This window comes from Penaeus monodon, chromosome 28 (genome assembly GCF_015228065.2).
Source record: "Penaeus monodon isolate SGIC_2016 chromosome 28, NSTDA_Pmon_1, whole genome shotgun sequence".
In the NCBI taxonomy this organism is placed as follows: Eukaryota; Metazoa; Arthropoda; class Malacostraca; order Decapoda; family Penaeidae; genus Penaeus; species Penaeus monodon.
In genome coordinates, this window is record NC_051413.1 from 17,177,389 (window position 1) to 17,177,878 (window position 490).

Below are 490 nucleotides of genomic sequence, written 5' to 3' on the forward strand. Positions count from 1 at the left end.
TATTGTTCATCCGCTTAGGACCTGCCTCTAGAGGCATCCGGAGGGAGCGTTCCATATATATATACTCATATTACTCTTTACAGAAACACATTCAACGAACCTTGTAGACAGCCTTGAGGAGGTAGTCGATGTTGAGGTCTTGGCTGGTGCAGCTCACTATGACCATAAAGTCTCGCTCGTTTCCTTCGGCAACATTCTTCAGGCCGACGTGCGAAGTCATCTACAGACACAAACCACATTCAATTCGCAACTGCTACGACTTTTCCATTTCAGCCTTTATGTGACTGTATTAATACGGTTCAGTTGTACTAAAAATATTCGAGATGTTTAACCAACTATCAGTTCTTACTTCTGTTCCCCGCACTGTAATGGTTGCGTTGGTGTCGACATATCCCGGGCGATAATCATAGTCCATATTCATGCTCACTTCAGCTTGGCTTGACTTATGAAAAGAGTAAAAATGTAAATAATAAGCAGTCAATGAAATGAT

General features: G+C 42.0%; 1 protein-coding gene across 1 annotated transcript in view; it reads right to left on the reverse strand.

Moving 5' to 3' along the window:
* Nucleotides 1-490, reverse strand: part of LOC119591081 (apolipophorins-like) — a gene marked incomplete at its 3' end in the record, with an annotated part of 16,924 nt that overhangs the window by 627 nt on the left and 15,807 nt on the right. Inside the window, exons 20-21 of the mRNA XM_037939802.1 lie at nt 350-442; nt 101-220 (exon numbers count right to left, since the gene is read on the reverse strand). Of these exons, the coding sequence (XP_037795730.1) occupies nt 101-220; nt 350-442 (213 nt within the window). The remainder of the gene's footprint in view (nt 1-100; nt 221-349; nt 443-490) is intronic.